Below are 14,760 nucleotides of genomic sequence, written 5' to 3' on the forward strand. Positions count from 1 at the left end.
TGCAAACACGATTCACCATTATGATATGTATTCTCGAGTGTACTTTTGACAATTACACATGTGTAGTGACCACTAATTCTAATCGAGGAGGCAAGAAGCAAAGTTGTTCTAATAAGGACGTTGACGAAGTATCAGACGATTTCATGACGATTCCATGAAAAGATGACGCAACAAATGGATGTAAATGAAAGTCTAATCGATGCTGTGCTTTAATTGATGCTATGTAAACGACACGGTCGCAGACACTAAAGACACATGTGTGGAACGGAAGACTTCCTATGTGTCCATTAAAAGCGAAAACTATCTTGTAACATGCATACAATGCCTTTTTAGATGACTTTAGATGATTTTGATGATTACTGACTGAAATGTATTTCTGTGTATACGTGTCTTAAAAATCAATTAGAGTTAAGCAGGAGGTAGATTTGAATGAAATGTGTAATTTAAAGTAAATAATAATTAGAATAACAGCTAATTGTTGATTAATTATAATATTGAAGTAGACGTAACATATCACATATTTTTCATCCTGACAACGAATACAACTTGTCATCGTTTCTTAATAATTTTACGATACGCATTGAATGATAAGTTATTGTCTTGATTAATCATTTATGAAAAATACTTTAGTTTTATCCTGCTTGACTCTATGGATTTCGGAAAATCTCAAAAGTAAAGTCTGCGTAAGTCTATCCTTTTTAAAGATAAAATATGCTGTCAGTAACAGGTAAATTATTTAGACACTCTTCTTTGCTTCTGTCCTCCTTAGTCAGCTAGATTTAAGCACATTTAGGACACTACCACATCCAAGTGTCATATTGTATTTCAGGTAAATAAATTACTAGGTAATTATCAACGTAAGAAAACCACCGTAAAATGTGTGCCGATATTAAATTATTTTTGTTCGCCGCTCGCTATCAGTAAGTCTTTCACTTTACGCTACTACAATGCACGAGAGAGAATGCAAACGGTAAAATGTCACGCGGTACATCGATACAATAGCTCACTTATAGAACCTGAAGCGTAAAAGCTACCATGAACGGACGGCCTTATAAATCAGATCGAAATAATTGAACTGCGCTTCGATTATATTGCATTGAACCCAAAAAAGTCGATACACATAAACACAGAATATTGATTTTTGATAAATAAATGAAAAGTATCTGATTATAACAGGTTCAAGTAGAGTGATGGAGACTGTGTTGAAAAGAATCAGAGTCAATGATTTTCTAAAGTAATAATATTATAAATAAACTGGATAAAGTAAATATTTTTTATAAAATAAATATCTGTATTTATTTGCTAATAATTCAAGACTATTGCGCGATACATTGTTATCGCCAAATTATTGATAATCATCGTCGATTCGTATAATGGAACGACAATAAATCCGAGTTTATCCATCTAATCAGGAAAAACAATAAGCTTATTAATAAGTTTCGTGCACGCTTGTTGTCTGGATGGCGTGTCTTATTATTGATTTATAATAATATATTGTTCTTATGAAATTGACATAACTCAGTAATATAATCTTCAATTTGATTGCGTGTTGCTACATATAATAACGAGCTTTTAACAACTGTTATACATATATCGCTTAAGAATGAAAACGCGGATAAAGAAGATAAAACATTCATAATTATCATGCTCACATTCTGGATAATACACAAAGTATACACTGAATATGCGGAAGGCAAAATACTTTGCCATGATGAACTTGTATGTCAGTTTCGTCTAGCTTATAATGAATTCTGAGATGCATCGCTGCTAAGTTTTGTTATTATTCTCTCTGACGTTACATATTTGAGTTTGGATATCAAATTTCTAAGAAAGAATATTCGGTTGACGTCAAAAATTATTGCAGACTCGGGTCTGGTAGGTTATCACAAAAACATAAATAAGAAAATTCACTGTATCGCTTATTCCTTCGGTCTATTTGCATTACAAGGATAACAAGCTATGCCATAAATTATTACTGATGGATTTTATGTCGCAGACATAATAAGACAATATGATGACATCGAACGCCATCTTTACACGTTGATTGACTCATTATCTCCGTTAAATATTACTTGTGAACCTGTTACGAGTAAAAATTACGTTCAAGAAAGACGCTGTCTGCTTGTCGCTGTCAATATTACCATTCATTATCAAGCATTCCGCATATCTGCTTTTCTCATAAAAAAATTGGTGCAGAAAAAAATTATCTTTTCGATAGCCTTCGATCCTTCGATCTATGAAACTCTCTTGTTTTCCGAGCGTTTCTTAGAAATCTTGACTCTACTGAATAATGTTATTCTAATTTCTAATAAAAGAGCTTCTAACGTCCACTGAGGAAGAAAGATCAACAAGAATTAATTAATCTAAGAATAAAATAATCTGCGAAATTTTACTGCTGCATTTTTATTAAATTCCTGTTATAACATTCATATTATATTAATATATAAATATATAATAAATAATCAAAACTTCAACATTCGTGAAAACCAAAAAAATATCATTTAAGTATCTTTAATATGTAATTAATTAAATTTGAAAAAACTTAAAATAGAAATTTCTAAGTAGATATAATTTAATCTGCCATTCGTTTGCAAAAGGAAGAGATATGTCCAGAATCTCATATTTTCATATCATGTTCATTTCTCCACGTTTCTGCGGAAAGAGAAGTCAAGCCATTTTATTCATACACGAAGATTGCATTATCGCGGCATACGGATGGGTCTATCATACTTTTGACATTCGCTTCTCGTACAGACAGATATAAAAGCGTCGTTATTGTCGACTGATTATTCTTCAGTCATGTTGCGAAATCTTTTGTAGCTCGTTATCACTATTGACCATTTTGTTGGACGTATCGCGTTAATTTCAACTATATTCAACATATGCATCTGCCTCCAGATGTTTGCGCACAAACAACTCGTTAACACTAACAATTATCAGCTTTCTCTAAAATAACCGGTATTGGAGAAACATTAGGTCGTTGTCCGCTGTAAACCATTTCGATTTATCGGCCATCCAGTATCACTAAAGTAAAAAAAGAAATATGCAAAAGTGCCGAATGAAAAAAAACTGGTTTTCGTGAAAAAAGTCGGTTTCTTTCCATGACATGTAGTGTTAGTCAAGAGCATAGGGACAAACAGAATGACACATCGCGTGTGACCTCATTTAACATTTAAATCTCACAGCTTGTAATGGTAATTAATACGTTCCACGATACATTCCGTAATTATTATGTCAAGTGATGCGGTAACAATAATAACAACATTCAGATGATAGTCACGTGCTCGAACTGAACTCCAAAATTGTCATAGGTCATCAGGGAGATCTAAATACACTATGAGACTACTTGAAATTTGCATCTCGCGTTTAATTTCTTAATGTGAAACGAAAATAACGAGTGAGCAAAAACTTTAAATTACATTTGAAATATCTTATTTTCTAGAAATTTTTAGAATGATCTTTCGTGATTTACTTGTCAAGGAAATACAAATAGTGACATCCAACTAAATGTGCAGACTCGTGAGAATAATTGGACACTTGCAACGAACGCTTTCAACTTGAAGGAAATGTCCAAACATGTCAAGATCTTTTTAAAGAAGGCCACATGAACTGAATCCCCTTAGGATCAGAGTTAGACTGATCTAGACAGAAACTGATTTCAGTTAAAAGGGATATGTTAAACCGTAAAATATAATCGTTAATCGCAATGATTATCTCTGTCGCTCTTCGTTTATTATTCTTTGAAATTATTACATAGATTAACAATTTCTGAGCGATAATCATCTTTTAAATAACGAATAAATAAATGAATAATACTGTATGTAAGGAAGCTGCAAAGTCTAAATAGTCTAAACTCAAGAATATGAATTAGTCCGTTTCTATACTTTTTTTTTATTATTACTTATTTAATCAATTTGAGACCTCGATATGCTAGAAAAGATATCTATAATTTTTGTGTATCTTGTCTAATATAAACTTTAAATTGTGAAATAGGAGAGAATTATTATTATTAAGAATTAGAAATCTTAATGAAACTGTTAATAAACTCTGTAAACCTCACCGTAAGCATTCTCGACGAATGCTGAAAGACGTAGTTCAGAATGGGACACGGATCAACGGTCATCATGAATGAAAAAATAGAACTCTCGTTGAACTCTTGTTGATTGAAATTCTTAATGTTTACCCACAACTTGAGATTCCACAACACTTTGCTGCTTTACAAACGTCACGTTTTATTTAGAAATCTGTTTACAATTTATGGAAAATAAAGTAATGCACTCACAAACTTTTCCTTTCACAAAATTCGGATTCCGTGATTCTATCTATCAAATAAAGATGATTAGCAGCGCGAGTTTAACAACGTAAAGTTTTATAAAGGGATCTTTAAAGGGTAGATGATTACGCGGCAACCGTGAAATTCGTCCGATCAGCAGAACGAATCGATTGAGACTAAATACTATCGGAGACACTTCGTTCGATTTGTTTCAGCGACCATCGCAAAAAGAACTTTGTGAAACCCTTTCTCATTGGGGTCCGTCTCCGTTCTCTCCCTTCTTCTTACTTAATGTCAAGTACGCATAAATTCCCATCGAATACTCGCGTCGGCCTCGAATGTATTATTCTCGTGCGCGAGATCGTCCTTCGATCTCTCAGCCGTCCTGATGCGACTGTGATAATGACAGACCGTACTAACGAACCACGCAAAAAAGCGGGTCGCCGCCGATGTCATTCGATTTGTCAAAAATGCTTTTAATGACGCCGGCATTAATGATGCTCGTAATAATCCATTTCCGTATGTTGTTAGGCTTCGGATGGATTTCCGTGTATTTATGCAGCGAGTTCTAAATTAGTTTTGTTAGGCACGTGAAACGTGACTTATGAATGTTTTGACTTAAGAACGTTTTAATGAGCTGAAATTATATTTCTTTTCTGAAAGATACAGGATGATTTTTATTATTTAATGACATATAAAATAAAAAAATGAACAAATTAAAATGTAACATTGTAAAGAATAGTATCCCTGATTAGTCTTGCAGAGATCTGAATTTAGAAAAATCCAAATTTCATAGATTAAAGTTTAAGAAACGTACATATTTTAATTAAAAAAAATATGAAAATATCAATCGGTTAACAAAAGATAAATTGCAACAAGATCATGCGTCAGTTTATACGAAAAATTTAAGATATTAAAACAAGAAATAGCAGTTAAGATATCGCTATCTTCTAACAATTAAATAAGATGAATGATAAGCACGTTTGAGCATGTTTGATCACAGTGCCTTATCGATATCGAGACGATTATTTGACCTGGATTAACAGCTCGAAAAAGAATTTTTATACCGATTCCTCATCTCACATGATGTCTTTACCTCACGGAAGATTTTCTGCGATTAAACTCGCACAGTATAGTTACTTAAGAATGCGAATAAATCATTGCTGGATTAAAATGACCGTCTGACGAATATGCGATAACCATGTATTCACTCCGATTACTCCGGGACGAAACAAGCGTGATCGTGTCCGGTCGTGTTTTGCATATGCTAATCTTATGCACAATCTTGTACCAGGTAACAACACAAACTATCATTAACCAGAAATGGGAGAAACATTAAAAACATCATCAATAGGACGCATGTAGTGATGAAGATTTTTAGTCTTTACGAGCTTATCCATGAATATTCAATAATATACATGGCGAATAAAGCAATATTTCTTACATTCTTTTCTCAAAACATGATTCGATGCTATTTCTTACAATTTTTGCTGTTTTACCAGCCAATATTTTCATAATTATGCTTTGTAAGAAATTCATTTAAAATTAAACAAAAAATAAGTTTTTGTTATCTATTCACGGAAAACCTCTTTTTCCTACAATTTATCATCACTGATTGTAAAGGCTATTCGTACCGAAAACTAGTTTTGATTAAGAAGATTCTTTTCAAATTTTGATAAACAATATTGCCACGTGTACAAACAGGCACTTATTAGTTATTACGAAACATCGCATCTACACATTAAATTTAATTGCTTTTCCTGTCATCGCGTGCAAGAAGGTTTGATTAATTTATGTGAATTCTATTTGCTTCTTAGCAACATTTTAATCAAGATCGAAACAATACAAAAACGAATTGAACGACATCGTGAAATATAGATCATGTGTTACGGGGGATAATCGGACTCGCGGAACAATCATAAATTGCCATCAATTGTGAGTCGACTACCAACGTGATCCGCTAATCGAAATTTCCTGGCAGTTTGCTACGCGAGGAGTGTCATTGTGGGACATAATGCGTGGGCACAGCGGACGTTTATGTCGTGAGTAGTTGAGCAAAATTATATAATTTCACAAAAAGTGACGATATTGCTTAATAATTTGACTGCGACGTATTATGTAACTTCGACACTGCGACAATCTTTAAAAAAATGTCGAAATATTGAAATGCATTACAGATATATTATACACTCTATTAAATATTGTATAAACTTTGCAAAACATAACAGTTTTATAAATAATTTAAAACAGATTTATACTCGTCACTTTTACGTGTATATAAATATACACACACATATATAACACAATAAATGAAGATACGTTACTATTATTGCAGTCATATCATTAAATTTTGAAGCGCCAACGTAACCGATGAACGTCTCGCCTTTTTCATGCATTTATTATAAGATACATGATGTATCTCTCGAATATAAATCATGCCGGTTGACCGTCGTTCTGAAATAGCTACACGTAAAAAAATTGATCATCTTGCACATGAAAGTTCGTAAAAGGCAATAAAAGCCAGTCGCAAATGCAATAATATTCAAGGAGACCGGGAAACGTCTACCGAAAGATTGCGAAGGGTGACTACGTTATTGAATCGTTATTGACAATCCTGCAGCGCGAAAACGTTCGCCGATTTCCTTTATAGTGCAGAGATAATGCCCGGGAAATAAATATGAAAGTTTATGTGTCTGCGAGCTGAATGCCAGCATTTTTAACCACTTCGTGTCGAATATAGTTTTCACATAGCAGTGTGGTTATTATCGGAATAATTATACATCTTAGCACTTTTTCCTAAATTAATTCAACATCGGGATTGCAGATCTGTCAGTTTTTCACAGATTTGATCAATCACATATTTTTATCCAAGCAACAATTACATCATTTCTTCGCTTCGTATCAGTTTTATTTCAAAGTTAAAAATAACATATTTATCATAAAGAACACTTCATATTTTTCGAATAGCTCTTTTGCAAATTTCCGGATTGATTTACTGAACCGAAAACAGTGTTTTATAAATGATCATATTCCCGTCACAAAATTTATTTTATTTCCAGCCAATCACTGCAGCAAAATGAAAAAGTGTCAAACTGCAAATAAATATTTTATTTTTATCAAAAAAATCCATCTGTCAATTAAAAAAAAATCCTTTAATGTCAACAACAATTTCATATGCGAATTTTTAAACAAAGTTTTATACGAATTTAATTTATTTATCATGCAACAGAATATATCTCAGCTATTTAGATTCTAATTAATCATCATTATCATTAATCATAGGGAATGCAGCTTTACATCCTTCGTATTTTGTATCTAATTTTAATAGCAAACATTGATTTTGATTGCAAATCAAAGCGGTAAAGTTTTTTCAAAACTTTTGTTTAACAAAGTATCAGGCAATAGTAAAAATTGAAGTTTTTTCCTCAATCTTACATTCTATGTACCTGTTGTACCAACGCAAATTTTTATATGAGCGGCAACAATGCACGTTACCATTGCTACAATTCGAAGCTGACAGACAGGCCGATTCTAAACGGCGCATTTTGCAACAACGGTCTCTCTGGTTCGGTGAAAGGTGAGCTTGGGCTCGGCCAAAGACCGGTTGTAAATACGTGCTTAGTGCAAAGCGCCGCTCTTCTCTCGAGCCATTAGCGTGCAAATTACGTGAAATAGATCGTAAACGAACGCCCAGCTCTCATGTATATTCGCTAATTATTCAAGTAACTTCTGTTGTGTAAATATTACGCAAATGATGTCGTACAACTGCTTATCTTGGTATACAAATTCTGTTTTTGTTAAAACGGTCAGTTTCATTCACGAATTAAAAGAATGAATGCATTGACCGATTCGATTATAATGGCAATAATTTGAATAATGCAATATATTGCAAAGGTTACGATAATCAAGAGACACAGTAGTGTCTCGCGCCAAGTATACGCGTAGCGATATTACATAACATGAGAATATTCATTATTATTTTGCAAAATGATATTCTCTGCGACGCGGAGCGACTCCAGTAGCAATATTTCGATTTCGAAGCCTTTTCTTCCCAAAAATAATTTATAATTTATAACCCTTATGTATTTAGATTTCACGTACTGTGTGGAGCCTTATAATGTCGAATACAGATCAACATATTAAAATATTTCGATATGCTTGGACCCCCTAGTGAAATCCTGTTTACATATTACGTAATTCTAAGCTGCATTCCCGGTCTTCCATAATCCGGAAACTTTCGCTTCGTGTAAACAAGCATGATTAAAAAGCGCGAGTAGGTACACTTCAGTAACTCTAATCTTTACCTTTCTTTTCTTCTTCAAGAATTTCGCGATCTTGGTGATCGGATTCGGTATCTTCGACCTCGGCATCCTCGGTTTGTTACCTTCAACAGGCACTAAAAATCACGGTCGACGCCTTGCCGGGGCGTTTCAGTTTTCGTTTTCTTCCGATTACAAACGGAAAACCGTGAAACTCGTTTATATTACACCCCACACTGCCTTCAACTGTTCTTTTTTAAATCACGCGAAACTTTTCCAGAGAGTCCGCGAGCAGATCGCAGACTTGATGTCCCTTAAAAAGTTATAACGGCAAACACCTGTCCCTATTACTGTTCAACATTCTTGGTGTGACGATCAGCGATTGACCCAAATACCGTTAAAGCGTTAAATCTAACTTCCAACGCACACACGTTGCAATTGACTTATTAATTGATTTATTTTTATTTGTTTAAAGTCCCTTTCTATTTGATAGGCGCGGTTCATCTGGCTATATGAACTTCACTTCACGAGGACTGAAGCTACACTGGTGCTTTCCAGTAAATCTAATACGTTCATATAAGTCACACAAGAAGAGAGACAAGAGAAGAGGGGAGAAGAGAACGAGTATATGTGTATGCTTCGGCAGACGCTCTCATCGCAGTTGCGCATCTTCGACCGCGCAGCACGTGCTACCAATCGTGCTGAATCTCGTGTGCTCTCGGCACTCAAGCATCGTGATCAATATCGATAAGTATTGAACGAAATACAGACGAGAGACAATGACATGCTACATATATTATTAATTCCATCAGTTCTTCTGGGTAATGCAGAAAAATATACTTTTCGAAAGTGTTTACGGCAGCAACCAAGTTGGCAACATTTACAATTTTTGAAAAATTTATTCTGTTAATATAAGCACTATTCAATCATTTATCTTTTTATCATGTTCTTTTATTTATAAGCCTGTTTATAAGATGGCTCTTTATTTCTTGATGCAGCATAATTAATAATTGCTCTGAGCTACTATGTGCTATCAATATCCTACTACTACCTGTCCTGCCAGAATTAATTAAAATCCATGAATTTTTGAGCATATTTTGTGGAAAATTTGCATGTTTACCGTGTTAACGGCAGATTAATCTGAAAAGAAATCTGAAAACACATCTTTAAACAGCAAGCTACAGTTCGTTTCACAGTACGTGAGCATCTAAAAATACATATTGTTTCGGAGGCGTGAACACTTGGCATCCTGTCGTTTATTTTTGGACGGTCAGATCACGAAGAGTATTTAAAGAAAATTCCTAGTAGCGGATACGCATGGATTATTCGCCTTTGTTTTGTTATTAGCGGTAACCATTTTAGCTCTTCACAGGAAACGCTCGATTACTTGAAGTAGGATTTCAAGATTTGCAAACATTATTTTGCTAAATTTTAATTCTTATATCATATTATTTAGAATTATATCAAAATAATTAGAAAATCAACTTTTTATCTGAAGTCGATAGCTGATAACGATTAGTATCATATCATCTTTCGGTTGTCAAATTCCGATAACAACGCTTTTATTTTTCATCGATATTTAACAGTTTGCTATCCTGTGAGTAATGTTACTAATTTTCCGTTGTAGTATTGAGACGTATTATGACTGCATACTGTCTTATCTATCGAGATTTTCTAAGAGATCGTTAAAAAAAAATTGTAATAACAACTCATACATAATTTAACTAAACTTTCCAATAAACAAATTGCACAATATGATAAAAGAAAATTATCACAATAGAATTCATTTCACGGGTATTGTAGTGTAAATCGTACCAAGTTAATCTATACTGTCTATAAAAAATACGAAAAGGAAAAAACAGAGTATTTGCAGTTTGACTTTAACTGGATAGTGTCAAACTGCAAATAATTGATCCATCTGCAATTAAATTTGCCATCTTTCTATCTTGAAAAAAGCTGTCCCATATGTTATAAACAAAAACTGCGCATAATAAATATTCACCCGTGAAATGTTATTTGCTACATCTGTGTCAATTTACACCGACTGTGTCAATTCTTATCAATAATGCATCGGCGTTATGCAAGCGTCGAGCAGTTCATAGAGTGTGACTCTTGACATACGTTGGTCTATATTGCACATTTACATCACGTGGCATTTATTACGCATAAGAATATTCAAACTTTAATTGTTCCGTAACAGTGATGAAAAAAATGCTATTAAATGTCTGTTGATGATTCAAAGTTCTATTACTATCTTATGTTTTTTAATTTTTTAAATTATACTTTTTTGAAGAAATAGAAATGAGTTTTTCTACATTCATTAATCAATAACTACGTTTCTCTGTTTTAAATTTCGACGCACAGAATGCGATGCCAATATTTATCACAATTACCATTTCACCTTGGAATCGATAATTCTCATTGTGCTTGGCGCGATATCGATTAGCATGAAACGCGTCGCAAGAATCGGCTAAATATGGAAAAATGCTTTTCTGTGAGTAGTCAATCAAGGCGCTGTGAGCTTCGTATTAAAACTTCGTAAAGAAGAGAGAGAAAGAGAGAGGGAAGAAGGGAGACGATAATAATGTGATACGATAAAAATATTATGCATACGATAAAGAATACCGGATGAAGGGTGCACATGCCATAGATTCATCTAGATTCTAGTTAGAATACATTCTATAACGAGAATGAATGGATTACATGCAATCTATTTCCAGTGTGCAATTTGTTCAAATAAATATCGAAAGACAAATCTAACTCGAATCAACTCCGAATCAGCTGTAATTGTAATTGAACGTATTGAATATTACTAAAGGAGCATACCACGAATTCCTCATGTAGTTTGTACATCGGTATTCACGTGTTAAGTCGAGAGGATGTGAGTAAGACATAAGAAGAGTGTAAGTAGCAACACTTTAAAGGTATCTCTACGGACTATTCTATCACGAGAACTAACGTAGAACTAAGTCGCGGTGCCAAATGCACCGACACGAACCATGGAAGCGGGTAAAGCGCTCGAAAGTCGGCTAAAGAAAAAAAAGAGAGGACTACACACAGAACGGTAAGCACGGCCGCAACATCGCGTGACAACGTCGGGTGCACCCGAGAGAGATCTAACAAGGTCTAGGGTGCGGCAGTGATTATCTAAAAGGTGCATTTGTTTAACATCGAGCAATTAGGGTGCCTATGCCCATATAATATATATATATATATATATATATATATATATATATGTATGCCATCAGCAACATTGTTGAGAAGGAGGAGGGAGGACTTAATCGATACCTCCGAATCGTGGATCTGCTCGGAATCGGCCGACGTGCTCGACGTCTTCAGGATGCTGTAGAGCTTTACGTAGGGGGCCTTGATCAGCTGTCAGCCAATACACAATCGGCCGTGTTTAGCAAACGTCATCGGTATCGCGGTATCGCGAGGTCCGCCGAACCCCGCGCGATCCTCGCATCGCGATAAGGGCCGTGGCGTTTTAACGCTTCAATCACGACAACACCGCGGGCCAAATAGAGTGGACTTTGGTGTTACCATCGATAACGGTAGATCGACCGTACGCGATTCCGCGGAAACACTTTAGCGTATCTCAGCGCTATATAATAGCCGGCATCGGTCGACACGAGGAGCGGGTTATCAGCGAAACAAATAGAATTGTAGTTATCGCGGAAAGTCGTAGGACAAGAGATAGAATTTCAGAAGTATATATCGCGATAATATACTCCATTCTACAATAAATTGTGAATCACAGGTTCATTAATTCACAAGTCAGCGGATAGAGACATATTCCGCGTAGAATACAAAATCGATATTTCTGCAAAAAGATACACTAAAGTAATTCTGGCTAATTCTAAAGTTGTTTTTTTTTATCAAGTTTTCGTATGACTGAAATTCCTATTAAAATAAAGAGATATTTGTGATATCTCAAGATAAACTACATACGATAAACTATTATTAGTATACTAGATCTCAAAGTTAATCGAAAAATAGATCCATTATACGCTTATCAAGAAATATACTCGAAAGAAAACAACTTGGTGACGAAATCTGCATGTAAAATAATTGCCTCGAGTAGAGTCGATTGTAAATTGAGGAAATTCCTCCCCGCTATTACTTCCCTTCCCATCGATTCATCGATATTTCATTCGTAACTGAAAACACAGTCAAAACACACTCACCTCCCAGGATTCCCTCGTCAAATCGGTGATATCGTCGCCTCCCTCGCGAGATTTACCCTCCTCCGTGGTATCCGCACCCTCGGTGCTCTCGTGGGGAGAAAGTTCAGGTGATAGATCGGTGTCAGTGTCGAAGAGGATGTAGCCACGTTCTCGCCAGTAATTCTCATCCAGCTCGCCATAAAGGCTCGGCACCCAGGCGTGAATGAACCTGTACAGGTCATCCACTCTGCAAAAGAGAAAAGATGCATGTAGATTAGCATTCGCGCATTATCGCCTGGAAGATGGCCAACCGGCCGGCCGGCTATTTCGCAACTCGTCCTTGAGCCGCGCCGAAAGTTTTTACCTGCGATGCACGAAAGGCATCATGTTCGTCACCGCTCCTCTCACGTGTCGATCGTAAATAACACCCAGCATACCGCCGACAGCGTTCATCGTCCAATTCATACTCGCACGTGCTAGGAACGGGAAGAGAGCACGATAACGGCGCGAGAGATACGCGTCCTCGAGGACACGCGAGGACGCGCGAGGACTCGGACTCGGAGTGACGTGCGCCAACTGTACCGCGACGTGACGCGCGCTATTTAGCTCGATCGAGAGGTCGATATCCACTTTAAACTAACTTCACTTTGCTCGCTTATCAGTGAAGCCTAACCTCCGTGCGGCAAGGCGAACCCGTCGTGATCGCCGTTGTAGTTTTTTCACGGGAAACCTGACGGAAACTCGCAAGGCAGCTTCACACCGTAACGGATCTCGCGAAACGCAATCGCGAAATGTGCGGCACTCGCTGTGCGCGATTTTCCTATTTCGCACGCACTGGAGAACGAATGGTTATTTCGCGGAGTAGCTAACCAACTACGTCGCCGCATGTCAGCGACGGCGACTCGCTACGTGTCACGTGCCGCCGGCTCTCCGCAATTCGCCTCGGTACACCTGTACTTTTGTTACTACGCGCTCTCACGTATCGCGCCGAGTTGGCACGCGTCCCGTCTGCTTTGTCCTGGTGCATGAACGGCTCTCTAAACTGCGTCTTTCTCTTCTCTTCTCCCTGCTTTTCACGGATATATGTATGCAATAAATAATAAATAAACGCGAATAAAATTTCTCTTGAATCTACGATTGCGAGTGGAATATCATCTCTCTTTATTCAATTTTTAATTGATGTGTTTTGAAATGATCATTTCGAATGATCCTCTTCCGAATAGACGACTAGAATAATACGAGACACAAACTTGAAATGTAATATTCGATAATTTAATGCAAACGTGCGTGTCATGATCGTAAACAATCTGTAGATACGGATACGACGTGAGATTCTCGAAACACGCAATCCGTAAATTTTGCTTGGAGATTATACTACTTGGCTTCTGTAATTATTCCGGCGATATTATTCTTATAACGCACGCGGACGCTAATGAGAATGCTATTTTCGGCACTTTCGTAATCTATCTGATGATATAAGAACGATTACCGAGAACCGCAGATTGGTACCTGAAAAACGAGATTGTCCTCGATGGATTCTAATCCAGTCGAGCACTCGAGACGATATCAATCGTCGTTTTGCACGATGCAATCGCACGATACTAGGAAACGGCCAATGATATTTGTAAACAAGTGACATCCAAAAAGAGCTGTCAACGAGATTTATGCGATATATCATGATACATCGGTAGACGACCGATCCGACATTCCGGGAATCGACGTCGCTATCTTGATTCAGCGACAATTTTTTTTTGACGATTTTCCAATTGTGTTGATGCGCGAGACGCGCCTCTCATTCTCGCAAAATTCTCAGCGCATCTGATTTATGAGACGAGAAACACGAACGCGAGATAACGAGATTAAAACAAGACAAAAACGGAATAAGCCGCTTCCACGCAATCTTACGCGTTTGCTTGTTGCACAATTATCTCGGAATTACAGTAATCTTCGTTGTGTTTGGTGTATCAGGCTCGACTCGTCGCGATTTCCGTTTGCGAATTCGAGAGAAACAAAACAGCGGCAGCCAGCGCACAACGAGCCTTGATCAGCGTGCGTATAAATA

General features: G+C 36.3%; 1 protein-coding gene and 1 long non-coding RNA gene across 20 annotated transcripts in view; one reads left to right on the forward strand and one right to left on the reverse strand.

Annotated features, from left to right (window-relative positions):
* Positions 1 to 14,760, reverse strand: part of LOC105281199 (TLD domain-containing protein 2) — a 101,888-nt gene that overhangs the window by 7,215 nt on the left and 79,913 nt on the right. For 14 of the 19 annotated variants that reach the window (XM_020032221.2, XM_020032219.2, XM_020032218.2 and 11 more), the window contains 2 exons: positions 12,720 to 12,945; positions 11,821 to 11,907 (listed from right to left, as the gene is read on the reverse strand). In XM_020032221.2, coding sequence (XP_019887780.1) covers positions 11,821 to 11,907; positions 12,720 to 12,945 — 313 coding nt within the window. Of the gene's footprint in view, positions 1 to 8,577; positions 9,033 to 11,820; positions 11,908 to 12,719; positions 12,946 to 13,062; positions 13,536 to 14,760 lie in introns of those variants that run through there. The other 5 variants (XM_011342270.3, XM_011342265.3, XM_011342264.3 and 2 more) reach the window with 3 other exon arrangements.
* LOC105281198 lies at positions 6 to 9,463 on the forward strand. Its single transcript, XR_894268.3, has 2 exons — positions 6 to 6,315; positions 9,026 to 9,463. It is a non-coding gene; the product is annotated as an uncharacterized LOC105281198 (long non-coding RNA).

Source organism: Ooceraea biroi, chromosome 5 (assembly GCF_003672135.1).
Source record: "Ooceraea biroi isolate clonal line C1 chromosome 5, Obir_v5.4, whole genome shotgun sequence".
NCBI classification, from domain to species: domain Eukaryota; kingdom Metazoa; phylum Arthropoda; class Insecta; order Hymenoptera; family Formicidae; genus Ooceraea; species Ooceraea biroi.